General features: G+C 40.2%; 3 protein-coding genes across 4 annotated transcripts; all 3 read left to right on the forward strand.

Moving 5' to 3' along the window:
• Nucleotides 1-872: 872 nt before the first annotated feature.
• Nucleotides 873-6,340, forward strand: LOC112171625 (pentatricopeptide repeat-containing protein At3g62890; the record flags this gene model as incomplete). Its single annotated transcript, XM_024308785.1, is given in 7 exon segments — nt 873-1,061; nt 1,063-1,137; nt 1,139-1,877; nt 2,222-2,291; nt 2,531-2,809; nt 2,811-2,849; nt 6,298-6,340. Coding segments are annotated over 7 exon segments (1,434 nt in total), but the record flags the coding sequence as incomplete, so codon positions are not given.
• Nucleotides 5,619-9,670, forward strand: LOC112172162 (magnesium/proton exchanger). Of its 2 annotated transcripts, none has more exons than XM_024309386.2 (9): nt 5,619-5,973; nt 6,298-6,721; nt 7,202-7,377; nt 7,778-7,896; nt 8,031-8,197; nt 8,333-8,466; nt 8,548-8,764; nt 8,861-8,990; nt 9,188-9,670. In XM_024309386.2, the coding sequence occupies exons 2-9, from the start codon at nt 6,361-6,363 to the stop codon at nt 9,483-9,485; spliced, it is 1,602 nt and encodes a 533-aa protein (XP_024165154.1). In that variant the 5' UTR covers nt 5,619-5,973; nt 6,298-6,360; the 3' UTR covers nt 9,486-9,670. The 2 variants fall into 2 exon arrangements, with proteins under 2 accessions (XP_024165154.1, XP_024165155.1); XM_024309387.2 differs by lacking the exon at nt 5,619-5,973 and adding an exon at nt 5,997-6,167.
• Nucleotides 9,671-12,062: 2,392 nt separating this feature from the next.
• Nucleotides 12,063-21,988, forward strand: LOC112172163 (magnesium/proton exchanger). The gene is made up of 8 exons (XM_040509442.1): nt 12,063-12,699; nt 13,203-13,378; nt 13,789-13,907; nt 20,525-20,685; nt 20,833-20,969; nt 21,051-21,267; nt 21,361-21,490; nt 21,691-21,988. The coding sequence occupies exons 1-8, from the start codon at nt 12,354-12,356 to the stop codon at nt 21,986-21,988; spliced, it is 1,584 nt and encodes a 527-aa protein (XP_040365376.1). The 5' UTR covers nt 12,063-12,353.
• The last annotated feature ends 1,285 nt before the right edge of the window (nt 21,989-23,273 follow it).

A 23,273-nucleotide genomic window follows, 5' to 3' on the forward strand; every position in this document is an offset into this window, starting at 1 on the left:
TAGGGGTGGCAGCTGAAACCATTACTGCATTTCCTCTGGTAAGTTGCACCAAAGAAGAAGAAAGAATTTAAATGTTCAAGGAGCTACTCTAGCAGGCTTTCTCCTTTGGGTTCTGTCTTTATATTACTAAATGAACTATTGAAGTTTCTACTAGCACTAGGCTAATAGCAGGTGCAGACCTACATTACTAAAGCCTGTGCAGACTGAGCTGTGCATTTAGTGTTTGGAATCAGTCCACTCTGGCTAGAGCCTTGGAGGGTTTTAAATTTGATCTTATTTTCGGTTTAAGCAGAAAGATTTAAGAGAAAATTGGCCAAAAAATTACTTAGCCGACTTGAGTAGAGTCTTTGTGTATGCAATTCTCAAGTGCAGTTAGCTGACATTGAAAATAAATCTATAATTAAAACCAAATTGATGGTACAAATACTAAATTTCGTTAAATAAAGACGGTCGTGCCATGTGAGATATGACACGATTAACTTACTAATTACAAGTCTTTATTCTAACATCACATCATAGAATTTGTCTGTAATTATACTATCATAGTCTAAAGTCGAAACACCGAAGATATCCTCCCCGCTCCACTTTCTGATTTTCGGTCGGTGAGTCCCAGCCCGATCAGATAATCCACCCTAAATCAGAGAGACCAAAAGTGGGTTTGAACCTAAAGGTCTAAAGTCGGACAGGAGCCTAGAGAGCCCAGAAAATATCCAGGCCTAAACTACAAAAAGCAAAGTCGAATGGAACTCCTTAAAACGTTTTGATTCCCGCTATGCGGCAGCACTGGTAGCATGCGAGCTTCTCCAAGGCTCATATGTTTCACTCACCCAAGTCTTAATCTTTCCCATCCCACTCCCGAAGCCTTCGTTTGAAACACCCTTATCCGAGCCCATGTCCAATCCAAAGTTCCAATCCACTCCCCGATCTCCATCTTCAATCGAATGCGCTTACATGGAGCTGAACCCGATAACCGCACCTTCCCTTTCCTCCTTCAATTCTTCAAATCCATTCCTTACTTCCAATCAGGAAAACGAATCCATGCCCAAATTCTTCTCTTCGGGTATATATGATCAGGACCCCTTTGTCCAAACCTCTCTCATTCACATGTACTCTGCTTGTGGCAATTTGATGCTTGCATGCCAAAGTGTTTGATGAAATTACCCAACCGGATTTGCCGTCTTGGAATTCGATCATAGATGCGTATGTGAAAGTGGGTTTGATTGATGCTGCACGAGATGTGTAGAATGAAATGCCCAAGAGAAATGTGATTTCATGGAGTTGTATGATCAAGGCTTATGTAATGTGTGGTGGTTATAAGGAAGCACTTGCCTTGTTTCGTGAGATGCAGATGTTGGATAGTGTGAGGCCTAATGAGTTCACCATGTCGAGCATACTTTTGGCTTGTGGAAGATTGGGTGCACTTGAGCATGGGAAATGGGTTCATGCTTATATTGATAAATCTGGGATGAAAGTTGATGTCGTGCTAGGCATTGCATTGATGAATATGTATGCCAAATGTGGAAGTATTGAGGGAGCAAGAGGGGTTTTTGATAATATGGGACCTCATGAGGACGTGATGACCTGGAGTTCAATGATATCGGCCGGGCTGATTCCAGACGCATGGAAAGTGGTGATATCCATGCCAATGGAGCCTTATGTGCTTGTGTGGGGAGCTCTACTAAGTGGAGCTAGGATGCACAGGGACATTTCTGCGCTGAACAAGCTAATTCAGTTGGATCCAACTAGTAGTGCTGCATATGTACTCTTATCGAATGTGTACGCAAAAATGGGGAAATGGAGTGAAGTAAGACGTGTGAGAGATGTTATGGAGGAAAGCGGGATCAAGAAAGTTCCCGGCTGTACTTTGGTGGAGGTGGGACGTGTCTATTGAATATTTGGTGATATGGTTAACTTGCAATTTACGTTTGTGCATCAATCCTCTATTATTGCAAAGCAAGCATGGTGGTGCTGCTGCAGCATGACAAAAATAGTCCTTTCTCATTTAATGGAGTTTAAAGCATGGTGAAGCAAGTCTAAGCATGGTGTCCTTTCTTATTGACTTTCTTATATTGTAATCAGTTTACGTAGGATTCAAGCAGTGTGTGTGAATCCTCTTGGTCTTTTTTCTTTTTTCTTTTTTCTTTTTTCTTTGTCTATATATTTACTCCTTCATGTAAAGGTTCCAAAACAATTCAATACAACGAAAAATTTGTGTTTTTCTACAGTGTCTTTCACGAATTTTTAGTGGGGGATGATTCTCAACCAGAAACTTCAGAGAGGAAAATTATTAGGTGGTCCCGGACCATGGTACACGTGGTGGTCCGGGTTGAAGTTATTGGCTCATACGATTTCATTGTCGATTTGTGTTTGTTTCTGATTGGTTTGTTAATTTGATTTGTCTTTTTTTTTTTCACCCCATGTATGGTCCCTACAAAAATCGAGTGATATTATTAATTTCGACCACTACATGACACTATGACAGTGCCATATGGTACTCTGGGACTACAGAATAATTACCCAATCTCTCGAGAGATATACTGATATACATGATGGTCGATGAGATCATGAAGAGACTAAAGATGAGAGGTTTTGTGGGCAATACAAGCGAGGCATTGCTCCAGCTTGATGAGGAAGGAAAGGAGCTGGCTCACAGTGAAAAATTAATTGCACTTGCCTTGTGCTTTTTGAAGACGAGTCCTGGTACCCCAATTCGAATAGTAAAAAACCTGAGGATATGCTACGATTGTCATGATGCCACGAAGATGATTTCCCAGGAGTTCGATCGAGAAATTGTCATCCGAGATTGCAACCCATTTTAGGGAAGGTCTATGCTCTTGTAAAGACTATTGGTATATTATAAGTAGGGTTTTTGTTCATTTACCCAATTTCCAGAGATTTTTTTTCCTACTTATCCCATTAAGTTTTTTTAATTCCCTCTTACTCAAAACACTCTAAGGAGGTCTTCCCTAATACCCCATTAAGATTTTTTTTTTGTTGAATACCATTTTACCCTCACCTTTGTTACTTAGAGAGAGAGAGAGAGAGAGAGAGAGAGAGAGAGAAAATGGAAGAAAGAGAAACCATAGAGGATTTTGCCGAAGCCTGTCACATGTCGCCGGATTACGATCACCAGTCGCTGGAATCCGGCCAACTTTCGCTGGATTCCGGTGGTCGGATTTCGGTCATCGGCCGCTGCCCACTGGATTTTTCCGAAAACCTCTATTGCCCCCACTAGACATCTATTTCCCCCCAATAGACGTCTATTGCCCCAATAGGAGTATATTGCCCCCCAATAGACGTATATTGCCTCCCAATAGAACTTTTAGTCTATTCCCCCCCCCCCCCCCCAATAGACGTTTCGATTACCGAAATGAGAACTAATTTTTTTAAAATTACACAAATAAAACTTTGATTAAAGAAAAAACGAAGAGATTACATCAATTTAAAAATGTCTATTGCCTCCTAATAGACGTCTATTACCCCCTAATAGACCTCTATTACCTCATAAAAAAAATCTTTTGCAGATTCTACTCTTATCCAAAGGAAACCATAAAATTGCTAATAATGCACCACAAAACTAAATGCAACAGATATAAAGCAGTCACATCAATCAATTTAACTACTCAAATCCTTTCATTTCTAACACAAATCTTCCCTGCAACATAAACATAATGGGCCAAACCATCAGCAGCCTTGACTTTAGTTAGGACTTGGTAGAGCAACCAAGTAGCTATGTCCTTCTTCGTCCTTCACACCAAATACACAATAGGAAGGGCCTGAGCTCTTCTCCAGAGCATCAAGGCCACGCACTCACCCATCTCCTTTTTCATTTTCCTTTCATTTTGGGCTTCTGCCCCATTTTACAGCAAAAAAAAGAGAGGAGAGAGAGTCAGATCGGAGGGGAGAGAGGAGAGAGAGCTCGATGGCATAAAAATATGGCGCTAGAGAACCTTGATCTAGCGCCGGAGAGCCTTCATCGACATCGAAGAACCTTGATCGAGCTCCGGAGAGCCTTCGTCGAGTACCGAAAGGCCTACGTCGTACCCCGGAGAGGTTGGGTCCAGAGCGCCTGGGTCAATCGGCGAACGCCGGGGGGTGGGGGGGGGGGGGGGTGGGGTTGGGTCAAGCGCCGGAGGGCCTGGAACATTGCCGGAACTGGAGGTCAGTTGGGGGGAGAGAAAGAGAGGAGAGAGAGAGAGAGAGATCGGGGATGAGAAAGAGATTACTAAGTGGCAGTATGTAATTTATTAATTAAGTGGATGGCAGAATAGTCATTTTCCTTTAAATTGGGTTAGTGGGAATAAAAATCTGTTGGTGGGGTAAGTGGGATAACTTTGGCTTATTTTGGGGCTTTTGGTCAAGAACCCTTATAAGTAAAACCTTCATTTTTACAGTTTTACTTTACTCCCAGCAGGATAAAACATCTACCATTCAAACTCACAATTTTTCACCCAAAAAGATAAAACATGTCTCATGCGTGCAGAACTGCCGACCTTTGCCTACTCTCTCCAGTATGCATATACTATAAGAGGGTAGACATGTCCAAATCATGCTGATCCCAACGACCTAATTTTATATATAACTAATCATTTAAAGAAATATCAAATCTTGTTAAAAATTGAATAGAATAATGAAATCTGATTTGTCAATCATGGACTGTCCGGACTAAATAATTGAAGCATGACATGATTGAGATGATTTTGGCGGGTTATACGTATAGTATAATCAGGTTATTCATGTTCACTTCGTGTTGGCGGGTTCACCCGTGGCCGACCTATTTATTAAATTGGTCATGACGGGTTGACCCACGGCCGACCCGCTTTTTAATCGTGAGGGTTCGACCCGCTTTATTTCATGCGGGTTTCGAGTGGTGTTATCGGGTCTTGTAGGAATTGACAGCCCTACCAAAAACTCCGGGGAGGAAAATTATTAGGTGGTTCAGGTTGATGTTATTGGCTTATACGATTTGTGTTTTATTTTTGATTGGTCTGTTAATTGGATTTGCCTTTTTTTTTTTTTACTCCTGTATGGTCTTTACAAAAATCGAGTGATGTTATTAGTTTAAACCACCACATGACAGTGCCATGTGGTACTCCGGGACCACAAAATAATTACCCAATCCCTCCAGATATCTGATATACATGATGGTCGATGAGATCATAAAGAGACTAAAGATGAGAGGTTTTGTGGGAAATACAAGCGAGGCATTGCTCCAGCTTGATGAGGAAGGAAAGGAGCTGGCTCACAGCGAAAAATTAATTGGCACTTGCCTTGTGCTTTTTGAAGACGAGTCCTGGTACAGTGGTACCCCAATTCAAATGGTAAAAAACCTGAGTATAAGCTGCGATTGTCACGATGCCATGAAATTGATTTCCCAGGAGTTGGATCGAGAAATTGTCATTCGAGATTGCAACCCATTTTAGGGAAGGTCGACTATGCTCTTGTAAAGACTATTGGTATATTATAAGTAAAACCTTCATTTTTACAGTTTTACTTTACTCCCAGCAGGATAAAACATCTACCATGTAAGTTTGATTTTCAGTTTTTCACCCAAAAAGATAAAACATGTCCTCACATGATTTAAGAGGGTGGACTTATTGGATATGTCAAAATCAAATGCCCTAAAATATCAAAATCTTGCCAGGCAAAGTTACACGAATCACTGGGACCTGGGCATAATTGTCTGATTCAGATGGTTGTTTGGCCTAATCACAGTCTCTATTTTTTGGTCTAATGACGTTGGTAAGTTAAGCCACGCAAATTACACGAATCACTGGGACCTGGGCAAAGAATTAGTGCAACAATTATAGAATCCAACCCAGAATTTAATCACAGGAGAAAGTTTAGAGCTTCCAATCCAATCCAATCCATGCACGTTTGCGCTCTCCCTACTCTTCTCGGAATTGAGACCCCGTGAGACCTGTGCCGCTTTTCAGATTGACTCGTTCGTCACTCGCCGGTGATTATTGTCAGGTTTCTCCTATATCTCTGATATCTTGTTCAGTTTCATGTTATCGAGTTGTGTGGTTCAACAATAGTTTGGACACTTTACTTTCCACCTTTCTGTAAAAAGGGGCAGTGTGTTATTGTGTCTGAGTGAATTTGCGTTTTGGATCTAGATTCTAGAACAGTGCGATTCCAAGGCATTGGGGATTATATAGATATAGGTAGCTGTTATTCATCTTCAATTATTAATGCAATGCAGAATTGTGTATTCGAAGCTAAATTTTCAATGTCTTTTGTGATGGACTCGTTGATATTAAGCTAAAATTTTCACCAAGTTTCTTGTGTTATCAGGTCCGGCTACTTCTGTTTAGATTTTGAGCTGTACGTAATTTGAGCAAATTAGCGCCAGGAAGAATGCCTGGACTTTCCAGCATAATTGGGCTGGAAACATGTGGAAGCTACTTGATTTTCGAGAGTGAAACTGCCCTCGGGAGTGCTGTCCGGGCATTCTTATATGTTCTTGGTCTTGCTTACTGTTTCATTGGATTATCAGCAATTACTGCTCGTTTTTTCCGGTCCATGGAGAGTGTTGTGAGCCACACGCGGAAGGTGGTGGCTATTGATCCTTACTCTGGTGATCAAGTTAGTAGGCATGAGAAAGTGTGGAATTTCACAATTGCAGATATTAGCCTGCTGGCCTTTGGGACCAGCTTTCCTCAAATATCATTAGCCACTATCGATGCTATACGAAACATTGGAAGCCTGTATGCTGGGGGTTTGTTTTTAGAAAACTCACTGAATAACATAGGGTCTTTTGATTTTGAGATTTTGGCTTCATTGCCGGTTATTCAGTCCATTTCCCTGATGCATCAACATGGATTTGTTTTCTAGCTGTCACATTAGCATGACAAAATACTGTCTAATTTGTTTGTTATCTGTACTTTCAGTATGTTATATCTTCATAGCATGCATCAAACAGAAACTTAATGTGTTCAATAACAGAGAGTATGGAGTTGTGGACTCGGAGAACTTTTTTGTTTGTTTTTCTCCAGAAGGTGATAGAATGAGGAATGCACTGAAATGTTGCTAATAATAATTACTAGAACTGTGTTTTCTCCCTTTGCCCCTTTTGATTACTACTGCATGGTATATCTGCAATGATTTCTCAATTTTGCTTTCTTTCCACATAAATTTAGCTTCAAACATTAGCTTATGATCACAGTTTATAATATCCTGCTATTTATTTTGTTTATAGGTTTGGGTCCTGGAACACTAGTTGGTTCTGCTGCATTCGACCTTTTCCCCATCCATGCTGTTTGTGTTGTAGTTCCTAAAGCTGGAGAGCTGAAAAAGATTGCTGATATAGGAGTCTGGCTGGTTGAGCTCTTTTGGTCTTTCTGGGCATATATTTGGTTATATATAATTCTAGAGGTAATTTCAAGGAATCTTATGGTAACTATTATATTTGGTTAACCATGAAAACTTTTTTTTTTTCCTCCCTGAACAAAGAAGATGAGGAGTTTCATTTAGACCCTAAATTTTCTGATGTAGAATATACTGGTGAATCATATGCTCTCATGTTTTTTTTGGAAATGTCAAATTAATTCTGTTGATGGCTTGTTGGTCATCATGAAACCAATTTAGGGTCGACATCCTTTGCAAGATCAGGATTCCATTCAATACACAAAATGTTTATAGCCATTGGTGGATAAATTGCTTTTATGGACTTTATGATTAAATAAATCCAAATGATCCAGATTTGGATTATAACTTATGATTTACTGTATTTACAACTCTGGTGAAATACTCTACTAAATAGTTAATGCTGCAGGTGTGGACACCAAACGTGATTACACTATGGGAGGCCTTATTGACAGTACTACAATACGGGTTACTGCTGGTTCATGCTTATGCTCAAGACAAGCAGTGGCCCTACTTTTCTCTTCCTTTGTATGTGTTTCTCTTTTTCTTTGATATTGAACATCTTAAATTTCTGGTCTTTGTTACTTTTCTGAGCTGAAATCAATAAAACATTGGTCTATTTTCTCAGTAGTCTGCCTTCATTTCTTGTTGTATGTCCCAAGGCCAAGAAGTAAGAGACCAGAGGACTGGGTGCCAGCTGAGCCTGTTGCATGCATGCTTGATAGTGGTCCCCGTGATGAGTATTCTGAAATACTTCATGTTGGTGAAGATGAAAACAGAGGCGTTGTTGATATTTTCTCCATACATTCAGAGACAGGAAATGGTGTAGGTACTTATCTGTAGTTCCTTAGTATAATGATGAATGCCTTGGGTCAAAAATTCTTCAGGAGATTTCTACTATTTCAGTATCTTTATGTCCACTTTTAAATTCAAAATTCCTCAATTTCGAGACCTCACTTTGCAGTTCCAGTGTATCAAAAAGTCTCTGGAAATGACGAAACTCCTGAGTCATCTAATAAGGATTGTCAAGAGAAAATGGTTTCAGAAGATCATCCAGTTTTTATACTTTGGAGGCAACAATTTGTAGACGCAGTCAAGGTATTGTATTGTATACTCTTTAAATAGTTTGGTATCAAGATAGGTGGTTCATGTTTGGGGTGATTTCTTTTTGCTGAGCAGCTCGAAAGCACAGAATCAAGAAAACTGAACAACTTCTATTTGCGACTGGCAAGAATGTTATGGCAATTACTTCTTGCTCCCTGGAGACTATCATTTGCATTTGTTCCTCCTTATAACATTGCTCATGGCTGGGTTGCCTTCATCTGTTCCTTAATTTTCATCAGTGCGATAGCTTACATGGTAACACAACTCACTGATCTCATAAGTTGTGTCACAGGTATTTTTTTTGTGCCATAACTTGTGGATGATTGATATGATATTGTTCATGATCTAGTCAGAGCACTAAAGTTTTGTACTTCTCCTACTTTTTCAGGAATAAATCCTTATGTCATAGCATTTACCGCATTAGCAAGTGGAACTTCGTGGCCAGATTTAGTTGCAAGTAAGATTGCCGCTGAACGTCAGTTGACAGCTGACTCTGCCATTGCAAACATCATTTGCAGGTTTACTCTTAAATCTCCATTTTAATTTTAGACTTTGTTACATAAAGTATTTTTGGTCTGGATGTAATACATTTAATAACACACTTGAAGATTAAAATTATTTGAATTTTCAGCTAGTTAATACCATCTTTTTGTATGAGCATTATGGAATGTCAGGACCTGAACTTACTTTCCTGTTTATTCATGTTATTTTGTAGCAATTCGGTGAATATATATGTTGGAATCGGTTTTCCATGGCTGGTCAACACAGCATACAATTATTTTGTATATAAAGAACCACTGCGGATTGAGAATGCAGCGGGTCTTAGCTTCTCATTGCTTGTATTTTTCGCAACCTCAGTAGGCTGCATTGCAGTTCTAGTAATCAGGCGTATAACACTGGGTGCAGAGCTTGGAGGGCCAAAACTTTGGGCGTGGATTACCTTTGTGTTTTTCATGTTGCTTTGGATAATTTTTGTTGTGCTGTCTTCTCTCAAAGTTTCTGGCATCATATAAGAGATTTTTTTTCCCTTGTATTTTTTGTACTCCAATATTGTTTCGGGTCCTTCCTTCCCTCTTCAATTAGTTATGATGTAAACAAAAACCCTTAACAGTGTAGCATTGTTGTATGATTACAAATGGAATATGCTGTCCGAGATATGTTATCAAATGTACCCACCCCCTTCATCTTCCTAGTCTTATGATACTGTTTGAATTGTAGGAGCACACTTATAATGCTGTTTCTTAGTTTGATAATACAGAATATACATAGCTTGATGGTGTTTCCTTGTACTAGTTGCTGCTACTACTAGTTTCATTATTGTTCAGTATGTTGCATACATTTTACCTTCAATTTTTTCTTCTTTGTAAAGAAAGTTGAGATTTACAGGTTTTATTTGAGAGAAGCTAAAGAAAAGTGAATGTTCTTTGGGATGGCTAATGACTATATATCCTCATCAAAAAAGAGATTTATCTGAAGATTTGGAAATAAACCTATTGAATCCTTTTAGAAGTGACGAAGTTATTGACCTGGGAGATTTACAGAACTTCGATCACAGTTATCATTAGATTGTCTTGTCGTCAAGTCCTTCTTCCTCATTAGATAACGTAGTCATGGTTCTGGCCAGTTGTGGCATGTTATGTGTATTTTGTGGAGATGAATGGACCCTGGTACAAGAAAGCAGATCGTACCGGCAGGGTCGATTTTACATCTTGACCGACTCCGGCACTGTTTTAGCTTTGGACATTCTAGACTCGAAGCAAATAAAGATGAGAGTTGTTACAAGGGAAGGACGAGATATCACGATCTCTTGTGATTTTAGTGACAAAATATATTCGGTGGAATCAGCTGGGGACTTATTGGTGTGATTTTTGGGACAAAGCCCCGGCAGAGCCCGATTTAGAGTTTTCAAAGTGTCACTCGATCAGAGGTAAGAGAATTTGGGGTGGAGAACTTTGTTCTTGGGTAAAATTCTTCCTTCTCTCTGTTGAGGGGTATTTTTTCCACGAAAGATAGAAAAACTGAGCCTTTCGTTTTCTACGATCAGATTTGTGGATTCAATCAAGTTTTCATGTGGAAATATTATCTTACCACAACTTTTTAATGTTCAAGAGTACAGAAGAAACTTCTTTTGGCAGTTGGGCTTCTTTTTTTTTTTTTCTTTGTAAAAAAAAAGAGGCTTTTATTTTTCCGTGATATAATCACAAATGTTTTGCAATCGAATCTCCATGTTACATACTTACATGCTATTGCGCAGCTCAAGTGCTGTTGTGATGCAGTCGGTACTTGGAGAAGGTTATTACTTGTGCTTGATATCAGTAATTCTAATTAAGCTCAAAGAGTTTTTTTTTTTTTGAAAAGCTCAAGAGGTTTTGCACACTGTCATTTGGGATTGTTTTGGTTTGTGATTAACTTTGCTAGACTAACGCCAAAAAAAAAAAAAAAAAAAATAATTGTTAAGAGGATCTACACCGCCAACTGGATCGTCCAAATGTTGAGATCGATATCACTGAATATTAATCTACGGCTATGGGTCGTTCCGTAACATATAGCAACCCTACGGCATACAATCACTTTCTCCTCTTTGAATGATTCATTCATTCTACCGCACTCAGAGACCTCTCAACTCTCTCTCTGCCTCGGTGCATTACAATTTGGTGGATCGGAGAATGGAATCCACAGTCAAACATGCTCTTGTCGTGAAAGTTGTGGGTCGGACTGGATCCCGATTCCCAAGGACAGTTGCTGCATGTGTACTTTTATCGAATGTGCGTGCAAAAATGGGGAAATGGAGTGAAGTAAGACGTGTGAGATGTTATGGAGGAAAGGGGGATCAAGAAAGTTCCCGGCTGTAGTTTGGTCGAGGTGGGTGGGAGGGTGACATTCACGAATTTTTCGTGGGGGATGAGATCATGAAGAGACTAAAGATGAGAGGTTTTGTGGGAAATACAAGCGAGGCATTGCTCCAGCTTGATGAGGAAGGAAAGGAGCTGGCTCACAGCGAAAAATTAATTGGCACTTGCCTTGTGCTTTTTTGAAGACGAGTCCTGGTACCCCAATTCGAATAGTAAAAAACCTGAGTATAAGCTGCGATTGTCACGATGCCATGAAGTTGATTTCCCAGGAGTTCGATCGAGAAATTGTCATCCGAGATTGCAACCCATTTTAGGGAAGGTCGACTACGCTCTTGCAAAGACTACTGGTATATTATAAGTAAAACCTTCATTTTTACAGTTTTACTTTACTGTTTTCATTCAAACTCACAATTTTTCACCAAAAAGACATGTCCCATGCGTGCCGACCTTTGTTTACTCTCCAGTATGCATATACTATAAGAGGGTAGACATGTCCAAATCATGCTGATTCCAACGACCTAATTTTATATATAACTAATCATTTTAAGAAACATCAAATCTTGTTAAAAATTGAATAGAATAATAAAATCTGATTTGTCAATCATGGACTGTCTGGACTAAATAATTGAAGCATGACATGATTGAGATGATTTTGGGATCATCAGAGTCTCTCTCTATTTTTGGGTCTGGGTCTAACGACGTTGTTAAGTTAAGTCCCCACGCAAAGAAAACGAAAGCCACGTGAATCACACACTTCACTGGGACCGAAGAAAGTTTAGACCTTCCAATCCAATCCATACACGTCTGCCTAATCCCAAGCTCTCTCCACACTTGTCGGAATTGAGACCCGGATGCCGCTTTTGTTACTCGCCGCAGCCATTCCGGCGACTCTCAGGTTTCTCGTATTTTCTGATGGACTCATTGATATTGAGCTAAAGTTTTCACCAAGTTTCTCATGATTATCAGGTCCTGCTACTTTCGTTTAAATTCTGAGCTCTAAGCAGTTTGAGCAAATTAGCGCCAGGAAGAATGCCTGGACTTTCCAGCATAATTGGGCTGGAAACATGTGGAAGCTACTTGATTTTTGAGAGCGAAACTGCCCTCTGGAGTGGCGTCCGGGCATTCTTATATGTTCTTGGTCTTGCTTACTGTTTCCTTGGATTATCATCTATTACTGTTCGTTTTTTCCGGTCCATGGAGAGTGTTGTGAGCCACACGCGGAAGGTGGTCTCTAGTGATCAAGTTAGTAGGCATGAGAAAGTGTGGAATTTCACAATCGCAGATATTAGCCTGCTGGCCTTTGGGACCAGCTTTCCTCAAATATCATTAGCCACTATCGATGCTATACGAAACATTGGAAGCCTGTATGCTGGAGGTTTGTTTTTAATTAGAAAACTCACTGAATAACATAAGGTCTTTTCATTTTGGGATTTTGGTTTCAATGAACATGGATTTGTTTTGTAGCTGTCACATATACTGTCTATTTTGTTTGTTATCTGTACTTTCAGTATGTTATATCTTCATAGCATGCATCAAACACATTTAGATACACTAGACAAATCATGAGGATTGTAGTAGTACCGGCCTGTCGCTAACTTCCATGTGTTCAATAACAGGGAGTATGGAGTTTTGTTGTGGCCTCTGAGAACTTTTTAGTTTGTTGTTCTCCAGAAGGTGATAGAATGAGGAATGCACTGAAATGTTGATAATAATAATTACTTGAACTCTGTTTTCTCCCTTAGTCCCTTTTGATTACTACTGCATGGTATATCTGCAATGATTCCTCAATTTTGCTTTCTTTCCACATAAATTTAGCTTCAAATTAACATCAGCTTATGATCACAGTTTATAATATTCTGCTGTTTATCTTGTTTATAGGTTTGGGTCCTGGAACACTAGTTGGTTCTGCTGCATTCGACCTTTTCCCCATCCATGCTGTTTGTGTTGTAGTTCCTAAAGCTGGAGAGCTGAAAAAGATAGCTGATATAGGAGTCTGGCTGGTTGAGCTCTTTTGGTCTTTCTGGGCATATATTTGGTTATATATAATTCTAGAGGTAATTTCAAGGAATCTTATGGTAACTATTATATTTGGTTAACCATGAAAACTTTTTTTTTTCCCTCCCTGAACAAAGAAGATGAGGATTTTCATTTAGACCCTAAATTTTCTGATGTAGAATATACTGGTGAATCATATCATTCATATGCTCTCATGTTTTTTTGGAAATGTCAAATTAATTATGTTGATGGCTTGTTGGTCATCATGAAACCAATTTATGGTAGACATCCATTGCAAGATCAGGATTCCATTCAATACACAAAATGTTTATAGCCATTGTTGGATAAATTGCTTTTATGGACTTTATGGTTAAAAAAAAACCCAAATGATCCAGATTTGGGTTTTAACTTATGATTTACTGTATTTACAACTCTGGTGAAATACTCTACTAAATAGTTAATGCTGCAGGTGTGGACACCAAACGTGATTACACTATGGGAGGCCTTATTGACAGTACTACAATACGGGTTACTGCTGATACATGCTTATGCTCAAGACAAGCAGTGGCCCTACTTTTCTCTTCCTTTGTATGTGTTTCTCTTTTTCTTTGATATTTAACATCTTAAATTTCTGGTCTTTGTTACTTTTCTTGGCTGAAATCAATAAAACATAGGTTTTGTTGAAGGAATATCGATTTAGTGTGCCTTATCAAACTAGGAGAAGTAATAGGAGAGAAGGTTCTAGATTTCCCAATCCTACACGGATTGGTATTCCTTGTAACATTAGAACTAGTACTTTGTAATCCCTATATATAGGGCTCCTATTCTCAATAATATGATACAATTCTCTTTACAATTTCTCTCGAATCTCTTTTTCCTTAAACACGTTATCAGCACGACTCTAACCACAAAACAGAAAACCAAAACTCATTCACAAAGCAGCCCCTAGCCCAAGCTAGCCGAACCTTCGCTGCAGCCCGAACGCCCGTGCGCTTGCAACCTTGCACAGCAGCCCCTGCTGCCCCCTCCCTGCAGCCCTGCGTTCCAGCCTGCTACCACCGAAGCATCCCTGCTACGCAAACAAGCCAACGCACACCCACTGCATCTTTTTCCCGTTCCTGTGCACATCCGTCTTCTTGCAAGCCTCGAAAAGTCTAGTTCGGAAGCTCAGATCGAAAAACTTTCTTCATCAAAGTTGTTCGTCTCTGTCTCTTCCATCTAACCTCCGAATTTCAGCCTTATCGGAGTCATATTTAGATCTGTACACCAATCGAGGTACAAGCTGTTCAGAACAGAATCTGCTCCGAATTTTCACCAAGTAAGTATTCAAAAGAGTAAGTTTTGAAGTTCCTATAATTCGAAATTTAAATATTTCTTCTTTTCTCGGGGACTTGAAAACCTCCCTTCTTCTACATCCCACCTTTCTTATAACGTGGGTTCGATTCTTGAAAAGCGGAATCGTGGGGATTCACGCAATTAACGAACTAAGAGCGTTCGTAAGACTTCGGACTAAGAGCGTCCGTAAGCATCGATTAACGACCATATAAACATCATTGTTTCGGTCTAATCCAATTATTCTTGGAAATCGATTTCTTGGTAGCATAGCTCGGAAATCTTATTTATATTAGTTTTCGTGGAAGCATTGACTTCGAAACTAACTTGTTTTTGTTTCATCTTTCAGGATGTCAAACACAAACAAACTCGATTTTGTTCCATTGGATTATGCAGGCAAAAGGTACTTAATTTGGGTCACTGATGTCGAGATCCACCTTATTGCCCGTGATTTATTGCATACAATCCAAGAGCTTTGTCCTATAGAAACAGCTCCAGACCCTCAAACTGAGAAAGATAATTCCAAGGCACTTGCCTTCATGAAACGTCACATGGATAGTGACCTACAGTTTGAGTTCATAAATGAGGATAGCGCCATAAAGCTTTGGCATGCGCTTCGCGAACGATATGGCAATGTTCGTGACTCCATACTTCCGAATACAGAAGCAGAATGGAAACATCTTCGCTTCTCTGAATTTGACACTGTCATGCAATTTTATTCGGAAGCTCTCAGCATCAGAGCAATGATGCGTCTCTGTGGAAAAACAATCACAGAAGACCAATTGATTGAGAAAACCCTCAATACCTTCCCCGTCTATGCTATGAGGTCCTCTGACTTATTCCGGACTCATGTAAATGCAAGACGGATCACAAGTTTTCAACAGCTTATTGAAGCTATGGTCACTACTGAAAGACATGGCAATGAACTTGTGAAAAGAAGATTTGATAGGCTTCAAGATAGCTATCAAGAGCATCGTCCTATGGCTAGAGAAAGTCGCCATCGACGTCATGATCCATATGATCGAAATGCTCAAGAAGGTAATCACTCAAGGCGACAATCACACGACCGTAGGAGGCGTGATTTTGAGGGACATAGGGTTGGAAACCATGGAGCCAACGTTGGCCATGGGCACCACTTTCCAACGCCACTAGTCTTAGGGACTATGCATATTGCGCCAATGCGCCTCAATCAAGGGAGAATCCTCTTTATGGTGTCTATTTCTGATATGGAACGTCTGATCAATGGACCTGAATTTGCAATGTACCTAAGAAGGTAGTCGCATTATGGTGATCCAGACATCGAGTTCACAAAGACTTTAAATCTGGCGATGAAGACAACATGCCGCAGATTTTTATTTAGAATAGTCTTTTATATTTCCAAGAATTATGTAATGGCAATTATGCCTTAAATCAATAAAATGACTTATTGTATTAACTCTTTCCCTCTAGGCGTACTCAAGAGTACTTGTGATGTCTAGGCAAGGTTTGATCTGAGAGAACGGTTTTAAAAGTGAGCAACGCTCCACCAAAATCTCGCCTTACCTTACCTGGTCACAACTAAATTGAAATTACCGAACGGATAGAGTAACTACGATTTGTCTACGATTTGATTTTTATATTGGATTAGATTATGGTCACGAAACTTTGGTGTCATCATTGGATATTATTAATAAAGTATCGATTTATTTTATCTCATGTCGTAGACATGTTTTTCGAACTTTATTATTTCAAAGATATAAGAGCCAATGGTTTTCATGTGGAAACACATTGTGAGAATGGACAAGAGTTCCTTTGCATCACCTCTAATGACTACGGACATAAACGAGTATTAGAGAAACTTATGTGTCGCTCTAGTGGGTTGTATGCAACCACTATTCGAGTCATTGAATCCAACCATGTCATGAGAGATGATTTATGGGATTCCGACACGTATAGGCTTTGGCACGACCGTTTGGGACACCCAGGTCGTGACATGATGATCCGTATATTAAAGACTTCACACGGACATCCCTTTTTCAGAACGAAAGGAAGTGAAACTCGAAATTTGGATCAAGGAGGAGCACCTGCGCCTCACGGCGCCTTTCCCCCTCAAGTCCGGCCATCCCCGGTCGGCGCCGCCATCCCCCTGTGGCCCAAGGGTGGCTTTGACGCCACCCCTGCTCCCTTGACTCCAATTTTTACTACTCAGGTCCATTGTGACTTCATGGCTCAACCAAAATCCTCATTGGTTGTTTCCAAAGCCCATCATTCGTTCTGCAAAGCCTGCTCTTTAGCAAAGTTAGGATCGAGACCATCCTATGCAAAGGACACCAAAGAAAATATACCATTCTTACAAAGAATCCAAGGTGATATTTGTGGACCTATTCAACCACCATGCGGACCATTTAGATATTTTATGGTGTTGGTTGATGCATCGACACGCTGGTCACATGTCATGCTATTGTCCACAAGGAACGCTGCATTTGCTAAACTCCTAGCACAAATAATTAAGTTACGGGCTCACCACCCTGATCATCCCATTAAGTCTATAAGATTAGACAATGTTGGGGAGTTTACATCAAAGACTTTTGATGATTATTGCATGTCCATTGGGATTGATGTTGAACATCCTGTTCCTCATGTTCATACCCAAAATGGTCTCGCAGAAGCCACCATTAAACGACTACAAATGGTTGCTCGAGCATTGGTGATGCGCACCAATCTCCCTATTTCTGCTTGGGGCTATGCAATATTGCATGCAGCTGTGCTTATTCGTCTGAGGCCCACTGCCACTCAACCCTTCTCTGCGTCCCAGATGGTTACTGGGTATGAGCCTGATGTCTCACACTTACGCATATTTGGGTGTGCAGTCTATGTGCCTATTGCGCCGCCACAGCGCACCAAAATGGGTCCTCAAAGACGATTAGGCCTTTATGTTGGATATGATTCTCCAACGATTATCCGCTACATAGAACCCTTGACAGGCGATCTCTTTACCGCTAGATTTGCGGATTGTCACTTCGATGAGACAGTCTTCCCGTCGTTAGGGGAGATAGGAACATAAATGTTCAACAGGAACGACAGGAATTGTCGTGGTCTGTCCCCACTATGTCTCATCTTGATCCCCGAACCGCACAGTCAGAAATTGAAGTGCGGAGAATTCTCGATCTTCAGAGCGTAGCAGATTCGATGCCTGATGCGTTTTCTGATATCGCTAAAGTGACAAGATCACACATACCTGCTGCAAACGTGCCTGCAAGGATTGATGTCCCTAAAAGTAGAGGACATGACGCCAACTCAAGAATGCATGAGCATGGCGCCAACGTCCCATCTCTCAATGATGGTGACGTTATGGCTAGGCCCACGGCTCCCGCCAAGAAGCGCGGGAGGCCCATAGGTTCGATGGATTCTCGCCCAAGAAAGAAAGCGAGTTCGGCACAAAATAATCCATTAATCATCGATGTAAATAATCCATCTCATGAGAATATTCCGGATTATGGTTATGTCCAAGAGACATCATTGGGGGACGCTCCAATGTCAGAACCAACTCCAGAGAATAGAGAGATCTCCATAAATTACACTAGTGTACATGAGATGATGGATAGAAATTCTATGGCGATTGATGATGCATTTGCATATCATATTGCAAAAGGAATTATAGAATATGATGATATCGAACCTCGCTCTGTTGAAGAATGTCAACGAAGAGCGGATTGGCCTAAATGGAAAGATGCGATCCAGGTTGAATTGGATTCACTAACAAAGAGACAGGTATTTGGGCCTGTAACGCAGACACCCCCAAATGTAAAGCCTGTTGGCCATAAATGGGTCTTTGTTAGAAAGCGTAATGAGAAAAATGAGGTTGTTAGATACAAAGCCCACCTTGTGGCGCAAGGTTTCTCACAACGCCCTGGAATTGACTACGAGAAGACATATTCTCCCGTAATGGACGTTATAACGTTCCGCTACCTTGTCAGTTTGGTAGTTTCCGAAAAACTTGACATGCAGCTTATGGATGTGGTTACAGCATATCTCTATGGGGATCTAGATTCAGAGATATATATGAAGGTTCCAGATGGACTTCAATTACCCAAATCAAGTGGCACTAAACCACGGAGCGCGTTTTCAATAAGATTAAAACGCTCACTATATGGATTAAAACAATCCGGACGGATGTGGTATAACCGTCTAAGTGACTACTTGATTGGGAAGGGATATATTAACAATGAAATATGCCCATGCGTGTTCATTAAAAGAACAAGTTCCGGATTTGCAATCGTAGCAGTTTATGTCGATGACATGAACCTAATTGGAACTCTAGATGAGTTGAAGGAAACTGCTAAATACTTGAAATCCGAATTTGAGATGAAAGATCTTGGGAAAACACGGTTTTGTCTCGGTTTAGAACTCGAGCACCGTAGTGATGGAATCTTGATCCATCAGTCTGCATATACTCAGAAAATCCTAAGGCGCTTTAATGTAGATAAAGCAAAGCCTACGAGTACTCCCATGATCGGCCGTAGTCTTGAGCCCGGAAAAGATCCGTTTCGTCCAAGGGATGAGGACGAAGAACCATTAGAGGCCGAGGTGCCCTATTTGAGTGCAATAGGCGCATTATTGTACTTAGCTCAATGCACAAGACCGGATATCTCATTCGCAGTGAACTTGTTAGCTGGACATAGCTCTGCGCCAACACGCCGCCATTGGATTGGTATAAAGACAATCTTTCGATACCTAAGAGGTACGATTGATATGGGCCTATTCTGTCCCTACAGAGAGAAAAGGAATGACGGAAAATTGGGATTGGACCCCAAAAGGCAGAACGCCCCCGTCCATGGAATGGCCGCCGGCCATGTTGCCGCCGCCGGCTCCGCCACCGCTCATGGTGGCCGGCGTTCTCCTATCTCCCTCCATCAAAACGACAATGATGTCTTGATGGGTTTTGCTGATGCAGGGTACCTCTCTGACCCTCACAAAGGTCGCTCCCAAACTGGTTATGTCTTTACCATGGGAAGCACTGCGATATCTTGGAGGTCTACAAAACAGACCCTTGTTGCTACTTCCTCAAATCATGCAGAGATTATTGCTCTACATGAAGCCGTTCGTGAATGTATATGGCTAAGGTCTGTAATTAGACATATTCAAGGAAGTTGTGGTTTGAAGTCTACCACAGATGAACCTACATGCATTTATGAGGATAATGCAGCTTGTATTGAACAAATGAAGTTAGGTTTCATCAAGGGCGACAACACCAAGCATATATCGCCTAAGTTCTTTTATAATCAGCAACAACAATCACTTCTAAAGATTGAAGTGAATCAAATCCGATCAGAGGATAATGTAGCGGACTTATTCACTAAGTCGTTACCTAAATCCACCTTCGAGAAACATGTGAAGAGCATCGGATTGAGAAAGTTATCCGAACTCCCACGATTATAGCAATCAGGGGGAGATATCGACATCAGGGGGAGTTATGATGTCTACATGTGCGATCTCGAAGAGTGAAGGACGTGTTGTGCTCTTTTTGTCCTTCGACCAGGGTTATTTTTATCCCACAGGGTTTTTGTTACCTGGCAAGGTTTTTAACGAGGCAACGAATGAAGCGTCACCACCAAGTTTGAGCGGCACAAGGGGGAGTGTTGAAGGAATATCGATTTAGTGTGCCTTATCAAACTAGGAGAAGTAATAGGAGAGAAGGTTCTAGATTTCCCAATCCTACACGGATTGGTATTCCTTGTAACATTAGAACTAGTACTTTGTAATCCCTATATATAGGGCTCCTATTCTCAATAATATGATACAATTCTCTCTACAATTTCTCTCGAATCTCTTTTTCCTTAAACAGGTTTAGTTTTCTCAGTAGTCTGCCTTTATTTCTTGTTGTATGTCCCAAGGCCAAGAAGTGAGAGACCAGAGGACTGGGTGCCAGCTAAGCCTGTTGCATGCAAGCTTGATAGTGGTCTCTGTGATGAGTATTCTGAAATACTTCATGTTGGCGAAGGTGAAAACAGAGGCGTTGTTGATATTTTCTCCATACATTCAGAGACAGGAAATGGTGTAGGTACTCATCTGTAGTTCCTTAATATAATGCCGAATGTCTTGGGTCAAAAAAATTTCAGGAGATTTCTACTAGTTCAGTATATTTATGTCAACTTTTAAATTCAAAATTTCTCAATATTGAGACCTCAATTTGCAGTTCCAGTGTATCAAAAAGTCTCAGGAATTGACGAAACTCCTGAATCCTCTAATTCCTCATTAGAGGATTTTCAAGAGAAAATGGTGTCAGAAGATCATCCAGTTTTTACACTTTGGAGGCAACAATTTGTAGACGCAGTCCAGGTATTGTATTGTATACACTTTATATTGTTTGGTATCAAGATAGGTGGTTCATGTTTGTGGTGATTTCTTTTTCGTGAACAGCTCGAAAGCACAGAATCAAGAAAAGTGAGAAACTTCTATTTGCGAATGGCAAGAATTTTCTGGCAATTACTTCTTGCTCCCTGGAGACTATTATTTGCATTTGTTCCTCCTTATAACATTGCTCATGGCTGGGTTGCCTTCATTTGTTCCCTAATTTTCATCAGTGCGATAGCTTACATTGTAACACAACTCACTGATCTCATAAGTTGTGTCACAGGTATCTTTTTGTGCCATAACTTGTGGATGATTGTGATTATATTGTTCATGATCTAAGTCAGAGTACTAAAGTTTTATACTTGTACTATTTCAGGAATAAATCCTTATGTCGTAGCATTTACTGCATTAGCAAGTGGAACTTCGTGGCCAGATTTAGTTGCAAGCAAGATTGCTGCTGAACGTCAGTTGACAGCTGACTCTGCCATTGCAAACATCACTTGCAGGTATACTCTTAAAGCTCCAATTTAACTGTAGACTTTGTTACATCATGTATTTTTGGTCTGGAAGTAATACATTTAGCAATACACTTGAAGATCAAAATTATTTGAATTTTCAGTTAATAGTTAATACCATCTTTTTGTATGAGCATTATGGAATGTCAGGACCTGAACTTACTTTCCTGTTTATTCATGTTATTTTGTAGCAATGCAGTGAATATATATGTTGGCATCGGTTTTCCATGGCTGATTGACACTGCATACAATTATTTTGTATATAAAGAACCACTGCGGATTGAGAATGCAGCGGGTCTTAGCTTCTCATTGCTTGTATTTTTCGCAACCTCAGTAGGCTGCATTTCAGTTCTGGTAATTAGGCGTCTAACATTGGGTGCAGAGCTTGGAGGGCCAAAGCTTTGGGCATGGATTACCTTTGTGTTTTTCATGTTGCTTTGGATAATTTTTGTTGTGCTGTCTTCTCTCAAAGTTTCTGGCATCATATAAGAGATTTTTTTTTTCATACCTTCAATTTTTTGTACAAAAATATTGTTTCTGGTGCTTCTTTACCCTCTTCGATTAGTTGTGATTGAGTGAAAGTAGAATGTAAACAAAAACCCTTACAGTGTAGCATTGTTGTATCACTTGTATGATTACAAATGTATTGTATATGCTGTTCAAGCCATGTTATCAAATGTACCCACCCCCTTCATCTTCCTAGTCTTATGATACTGTTTGGATTGTAGAAACAAACTTGAAATGTTTCTTAGTTTGATAATACAGAATATACATAGCTTGATGGTGTTTCCTTGAACTTGTTGGCTACTGCTTTCTAGTTTCATTATTGTTCAGTATGTTACATTTACCTCAAGTATTTCTTCTTTTATACGGAAAGATTAGACTTACAGGTTTTTTTATTTGCCAGAAACTAAAGAAAAGTGGTGTTGTTCTCTTTGGGATGGCTAATGACTATATATCCTCATCAAAAAAGAGATTTATCTGAAGATTTGGAAATAAACGTACCTATTGAATCCCTTGACGAAGTTATTGACCTGGGAGCTTGACAGAACTTCGATCACAGCTATCATTCAGTAATGAAGATCGTCTTGTCGTCATGTCCTTCCTCATTAGATAACGTAGTCATGGTTCTGGCCAGTTGTGGAATATTATGTGTATTTTGTGGAGATGAATGGACCATGATACAAGAAAGCATATCGTACCGGGATATAACTTATTATCAGGGTCGATTTTACATCTTGGCCGATTCTGGCAGTGTTTTAGCTTTGGACATTCGAGACTCTAAGCAAATAAAGATGAGGGTTGTTGCAAAGGAGGAGGTGATATGACGATGACTTGTAGCTGTTTCAGTGACATAGTATATTTGGTGGAATCAGCCGACGACTTATTGCTGGTTTTGGGGGTCTAAGCCACCAGCCACGGCAGGCCCCGTTTACGTTTAGTAATGGCAACTGGTGGGAATCAGAGGTGAGGGATTTGGGGAGCAGAACTTTTGTTCTTGGTAAAATTTCCTCCTCCTGTTGAGACTTCAGACTACAATGAAGCCGAATTGCGTATATTTCGACAGGGTTATAAGAAAAATTGAACGATTGCAAAGAAAAAAGAAATGTTGCAAGAGGTTTTTTTTTTTTTTGGCTAATAAAGTTATAGGGAGAGGTAGCTCCCCAACAAAGGCCCCGTTGAACCACCAAGACCCGCGATAAAAGTGTTCAACTTCCAATCCAACAGCTGACCGCATGTAGATTATACAACCCTAAACTCAGAAATGGAAATT

Source organism: Rosa chinensis, chromosome 6 (assembly GCF_002994745.2).
Source record: "Rosa chinensis cultivar Old Blush chromosome 6, RchiOBHm-V2, whole genome shotgun sequence".
Lineage (NCBI taxonomy): Eukaryota > Viridiplantae > Streptophyta > Magnoliopsida > Rosales > Rosaceae > Rosa > Rosa chinensis.

What these genes read in the sequence shown, in the direction of transcription:
- LOC112172162 (XM_024309386.2), top strand. Translation starts at nt 6,361, where the DNA reads ATGCCTGGACTTTCCAGCATAATTGGGCTGGAAACATGTGGAAGCTAC. An exon ending in TGGAAGCCTGTATGCTGGGG is followed by an intron (nt 6,722 to 7,201) that starts GTTTGTTTTTAG and finishes TTTTGTTTATAG; the next exon opens with GTTTGGGTCCTGGAACACTA. An exon ending in ATTGCAAACATCATTTGCAG is followed by an intron (nt 8,991 to 9,187) that starts GTTTACTCTTAA and finishes GTTATTTTGTAG; the next exon opens with CAATTCGGTGAATATATATG.
- LOC112172163 (XM_040509442.1), top strand. Translation starts at nt 12,354, where the DNA reads ATGCCTGGACTTTCCAGCATAATTGGGCTGGAAACATGTGGAAGCTAC. An exon ending in ACATTCAGAGACAGGAAATG is followed by an intron (nt 20,686 to 20,832) that starts GTGTAGGTACTC and finishes TTGCAGTTCCAG; the next exon opens with TGTATCAAAAAGTCTCAGGA. An exon ending in TCTCATAAGTTGTGTCACAG is followed by an intron (nt 21,268 to 21,360) that starts GTATCTTTTTGT and finishes GTACTATTTCAG; the next exon opens with GAATAAATCCTTATGTCGTA.